The sequence below is a fragment of the Centroberyx gerrardi genome, chromosome 10 (assembly GCF_048128805.1).
Source record: "Centroberyx gerrardi isolate f3 chromosome 10, fCenGer3.hap1.cur.20231027, whole genome shotgun sequence".
NCBI lineage: Eukaryota > Metazoa > Chordata > Actinopteri > Beryciformes > Berycidae > Centroberyx > Centroberyx gerrardi.
Window position 1 is genome coordinate 2,383,488 of NC_136006.1, and position 6,423 is coordinate 2,389,910.

Genomic DNA, 6,423 nt, shown 5'->3' on the forward strand with positions numbered 1-6,423 from the left:
TGCAACTAGTTTCACTTCAGGTCGATACCAAGGCAGTGGATATGATTATGATTTACATCTGACCATCAGTAACGTCCAGGCAGAAGATGCAGGAGTTTATTACTGTCAGCACCATGAAGCCTTTCCACGCACACAGTGATAAACAGCCGTACAAAAACCTCCTCAGTTAAAGAGGAAGTGACTCTACCAGATAAGACAGTGTTGAGCAACAAGCAAAGGCTTACCAGATATTCCCAATACACATCCAGTATGATCCACACTGCCTCTTTATGACCGGTGTTGTGGTAATATTTGAAGCTCTCAACTTTTGAAACCACTCCGCTCAAAAAATATCTAAAAAAGGTGGTGGCAGTTCTGAAAAAAACGGTACGTGTGAACACAGCCATAGTAATAATACAATATAGTACTAATAGTAATAATAATGATGATAATGATAAATTATTCCCTCAGGGATCATTAAAGCTTCTTTTACCTAACGACAATAAGGAAGAAAAAGAAGAAATCTATTTATGCAGCTGCAAACTTTAGAATACATTATGTGCAACATTAGTAACAAAACAAAGGAAATTATAAAATAAATGTCAGTAAATAAAACAAGGAGATAAAAGAAAAAAAATATGTTAGCTTGTTAGCTTTTAGTTGTCTGTAGCATGCTAGCTGACTTGCTTACTCGTAGCTGGTTGCTCTGGCTGAAAAGAAAGGATGTCCAAAATCTATCTTATGTGTAGTGTAAAGTGTAAATATCTATCTTATGTTTACGACAGAGTTATATATCATATATCTGTACTATAATAATATCATAGCCAGTAGCCAGGTAGGATAGTTATGGTAGCAGGAGTAGATACACTGTTCTCAGCTCTTGGTGTAACTGTTTGCTAATTGGTTTCTGAACTGCTGAGCAAGCCGTTTCAAGCTAGCAGGACCAGCCGTCCCTTTAGCTCACTGCTGTTGAGACCAACAGCCAATTTAGAAATGACTGAGTAATGCTGTGAACTAAGTATAAGCCTAAATGTAGGTACAGAGGGGGTTCTGGGACGCCAGAAATCGCGGGCCTAATTCAAACACATCTGTGATGGGAGGAGACCACTTGATAACACCAGAGACAAAACCACACTCACACACACTGATTTCCTGGTTTTAAAATGAACTACAATACAAGACACTTCAGCCATTTGGCTTTAACCAACTGACTGACTCTTGTTCAGACCAATTACGGCTCCTACACCAGATGTGTTTCTGTTTTGTTCATTTGTGTCTGAAGGGTCGGATCAGATACGCAACTTTGGAGATACGCATGGCTTCTATTTTGGACGGACCGCATCCGTCTGTTGCGTGTTTTAGCCGTATCAATGTAAACAATTACGGTCATTTATCACCATGTCAGCAAACCAAATAGAGGATACATAAACCACTTAAATAAACCATGTCACTTAAATAAATGTTGGAGATGAGGTTATCTATGGAGCTGCTGAGAAGCTTCTGTTTGGCTGCAGTAGACCTACACTCTCAAAATAAACTTAACATAAGCACTCCTATATGGTACATTAATGTTCTGCATGGTACAACGTGAGTTCTGTATGGAAAAATAAGCAAAACTAGATAATTGTGTTCACTTACACACATAGGTAAAATGTAGATAGGCTCAACACAACCAGCAGAGAGGAACAAGGAAAGAACTGGTGCAGCAGCTTAAAATGCCACAACTGGGCCGCAACCAGTTTGGATATGCAAATGTTACTCATGCTGTGTAGTTCAGGCGTTAAATATTTAGAGCATAAAGTATAAAGGAGTTTTATACTATGATTGGATTTGACACAGGATTCACCAAAGCTGTTCATTGCAAGGGAACAAGACCTTGATGGTAACAATTTACCTCACACTGGCCTCATTACAATGTATTAACTGTATATTAAGACACAGGAAAGTAATGCAAGTACAAGATAATGAAAGTCTCCCAGATACGTCATTTGCTTACAAGGGTGTAACAACACAAGTACAGATTTCATTAAGTAGTGACATATTTTGTTGGTGAGTACAAACCAGGAAGTGATTTGCATTGCAGGGACACTTAACACAGTCGCTCCAGTGCTTGGCAGTGTTTATAGAGCGATGAGCAGGAAGCCTCCTCACTCCTCTGTCTGAGAAAATCACCTTCCAACAATGAAGATGTTTCTGGTCTTTGCACTGGCAGCGGTCCTTTTCAGTCAAGGTAAGACCAGTCATTTAGGAAACTAATAGATTTTAATGTCGCATATTCTACTCTTGTTTAGATGCAGGCTCTTTTCACATAGAGACTTTTGTTGTAATTACTTGTTGCATTATCTTCAGTATCTCTATAATTTCAGTATTTGTTCTGTTTGTATCTTTATCCTCATCTCTGCCCCAATCCATCCATCCATCTTCTAGCCGGTTATCCAGATCAGGCAAAGTTTCATCTAATTTAATCAAAGTATCAGTCAGAGAGTTAGACCAGAGGTTCCCAAACTTTTTCATAACAAGAAGCCCTAAGTATGAAATCATTTTGTCCTGAGGAATGCCATCTGAGAAGACTGTAGGTGTTAGATATCACTTTATACAGAATTACTTGCTAACTTAACTTCTATAGGGAGTGAAATAATAGTGAAATAAGACTATTAACCACCAGATGAAACTCTATCCTCTGTTTCAGGATCCAGAGGGCAGCACACTGTGACCCAGACTCCTACAGAAACAACAGTCTCCGCAGGGCAGACAGTCTCTCTCGGCTGTAAAGTCAGCACCAACGTGGACGGTGATTGTGGTCAATCAAGAAACCTGCAGTGTCAATCCTGGTACCGACAAAAACCTGGAGAAGCACCTAAAGCACTGACCCAAGCAGGAAACTCCCTCGCAGCAGGAACGCCACCGCGGTTCAGCGCCACGGGATCCAGGAGAGATTTCACTCTGACCATCAGTGGAGTCCAGGCTGAAGATGCAGGAGTTTATTTCTGTCTGAGTGAACACTGCAGTCCGTGTGTGTTCACACAGTGAGAGAGAGCCGGACAAAAACCTCCACCTGTCTGACTGCACAGTGACTGCAGAGTCTGGGTTTATATATACAAGTACTTCTATGGGAATTATGAAGTATGACAGTTGAAAAGCTGAAGAGAAAAAGCGCATTTTTATCAAATTTCTTCAATTTTGCAAACGTTTTTTAAGGCTCACTTGAGGCATTTTTCGTTTTGAGTTGATGGAAACGCAGAAGCATTTTATGTTTTGCGACATTTCAAAAGTTCACATAAAATTCTCTTGACAGCTGGATGGAAACATAACTGGAGTTAACATCCGTGAAATTTGACATTTTCCTGTGGAATTCCGCTGTCCATCAAATAAGCTTCATGTGAGGATACAAGAACAGACAAGGACGCATCTTTCTTTGTTCAGCCATGGTGGCTATCGTGGCTATCAACTACCCAGCTCTTCTTCTTCTGTTGATTCCAAACAAAACCGGAAACGTAAAACGCGTCACTTCCTGTGCGGCAGAGGGTTTTTCCCAGGAAAGAGCTGCCAGACACCGGCTGTTTAGAACAGACAGAGGAGAAGCTTCATGAACTGGAGATAGGTTGGATCACTGTTGAGTTAGAGAGAGAGAGAGGAGCAGAACAGACAGTTATATATCTGAAAATGTTGTGGATTATTACTCTAATCCTTTCTGGCATGGATCTGATTCCAGGAGGGTTTCCCTCTGTCCAGAAGCTCAGATTCGGGGAAAAAAAGAGTTAAAACCAGCTCAGCTTTTTGCTTCTTCTTCTGCAGCTTCATGGCAGTTGCTGAAAAGACAAAATCCCCAGATCTGAGTGTGATTTCAATGGACCGGTGAGGATTTGTAGTTGGATTTTTTTGGCCTTTGGATCCGTCTTCCTCAGTGATTCATGGAGGTCATAACATTAAATAAGTCATTGTTATATGAAAGAGTTGTCTGTTCGGCTGAACAGACGGCGAACTCGTCCAGGCGGAACGGAGGTTTTTGTACGACGGTTTAACCCGGCTGTATCACTGTGGTACACTTTCGGTGGTGGCACCAAACTCATCGTCAAAAGTAAGTCTTACGCTTTTGTTTTCTTTGCCTTTAGCATTTTCTAAGGTTGGTGGGTTCGAAGAAAATACCATTAATGGGTTTTTTGTTAAAAACTCTCCATTTTAAAATTTAAAAGTTAGATGAAATTCCTGAACAGATGACAGCATCGACAAACTGGTTTCTATTTTGTGCGCTCAGTTTTGTAACGATACATCTCTAACTCTCCAAACTGAATTTTACTTTAATATCAGAAAAATTTTGGAGTCAACCTCGTAATTTAAATATATTTATAATGTATTGTAGGCTATATTACCATCTTTATCAATGGCAATTACATTTTGACATGACAGGTTCATATGAACATTTCCTAGAATGAGCAAATAATTAGATATTGATACTGATTTCTAAACTGTGAATAACTTCTTAGTTATCCTGTATCAGTAAAAAGTTCTGTTATGACAGAAAACCATTGCAGCACAAATTCAGTAAATCTCTTCAAATGTTCACACAACTTTTTAGGATTTGAGAGAACTTCGGTACCCATGTATTATGTATCGTAACATATTATCAGATAATTTGGTTTTGCCCCATGGTCAAGAAAAGTTTTTATACATGGGAGACCAACTGTCAAAACCACTGTAAAAAAAAAAAAAAAAAAAGCAAATTTAATAATTTGATTTAGTGGCGTGTATGTGCACTCTAAAAGTTGATCAAATCTGTGCTTTGTATCCTGAATATGACACTGAGTTACATAAACCTGTACTGTAAAAAATTACATTAATGAAAGTTAATCTAGTGAACATAAAATAAATGCCTGGTCACTAGAATAAATGAAGGAGGCTTTATGTACAGAGAAACTTTTTAATGACCTGCCTGAGGAAATGCTGTTAGCAAACTCTTCTTTTAATAATTGACGACTCATTTCATTATTATATAAAATAGTGCTTATCTCAAAACAGAGTTTACAAAGTGCGTCACATAAAAAAACTTAGCACAACATATGGAGTAATAGATAAAACAAGGGTGAGAAATAAAAAGAATAAATAGTTATATATCAAATCATTAGAAAAAAAAGCCAGTCTATAAAAATGGGTCATAATTTACAACTTATTTTCATTTATTATTATCATTTTTATTATTGTGTTTTTTATTATTATTGTAGTAGTTGTAGAAATTTTGTTATATATTGTTGTACAATTTTGTAATATTGCTATTATTATAATTAGCAGTTGTAGTAGTAGCAGTAGTATTTTTATTATTCATCATTATTAATAGTAGTAACAGCAGTAGTAGAAGTTGTATTATTATTTATTATTATTATTATTAATAGTAGTAACGGCAGTAGTAGAAGTTGTAGTTGTATTATTATTATTATTATTATTATTAGTAACAGTATTTGTAGTAATATTGCTATTATTATTAGTAGTAGTAATATCAGTAATAGTAGCAGTATTGTTATTATTATTAGTAGTAATATCAGTAATAGTAGCAGTATTGTTATTATTAGTAGTAGTAATATCAGTAATAGTAGCAGTATTATTATTAGCAGTAGTATTTAGTCTCTACAGTAACACATGCTCTCTGTACATGTATATCTGTATATGATAGTGAAGGTACTACATGAACCATGGAGTTAACAGTGTGTTGTCTGTCCTGCAGCCGGAGTGTCGGTGCCTCCGTCCGTCTCTCTGCTCCCCCCCTCTCGTGAGCAGGTGTCGGGGGGGGAGGCCACGCTGCTCTGCCTGCTGAGCGGCTACAGCCCCCAGGGGGCGCTGGTCAGCTGGGCGGTGGACGGGCGCGAGGTGACGGAGGGCGTCCTGACCGGGGAGGAGGCGGAGCGGGACGGGGGGAAGTCGGTCCGCAGCAGCACCCTCACCCTGAGCAAGGCGCTCTGGGAAGGCGGGGACCTGTACTCCTGCAAGGTGACGCACGACGGCAGCGTGCGGACGGCCGCGCTCAGGAGGACGGAGTGCAACGTCTGAACCGGCGGGAGAAAAATGCTGCTGCTGCGCGCGCAGAAGCTCGTGTACGCAGATTTGTTTTCACGTGCGGTTCCTAATAAAATATGGAAAGAAGAAATACTGTAGTTAAGTTTGATCTGCTGTGCTGTCTTAATGTCTGCTTTCATGCCTGTCTGTTGATCAGAGGAAAATAAAAAATGTTTTGTTCATTAAATTGTCATTGCTGTCATTAGTACACACACACACACACACACACACATATTCCTTTCAATAACCGAACATGCATGAACTTATTCAACAGTATAACAGAAATACAGTGCAGCTCAGTGACCTTTGACCCTGAGCCACATAGTATTTGTAGTTGGTGTTTGTTTTTATGTGCTCAGAGCACCAGATGGGTGGGGTTTACCACATCAATTCAATTCA

General features: G+C 39.1%; 1 gene segment (V, D, J or C); it reads left to right on the forward strand.

The window, feature by feature from the left end:
- Positions 1-3,348: 3,348 nt before the first annotated feature.
- LOC139911619 (Ig lambda-1 chain C region-like) lies at positions 3,349-6,211 on the forward strand. The segment is given in 2 exon segments: positions 3,349-4,057; positions 5,696-6,211. Coding segments are annotated over 2 exon segments (456 nt in total).
- Positions 6,212-6,423: the final 212 nt, after the last annotated feature.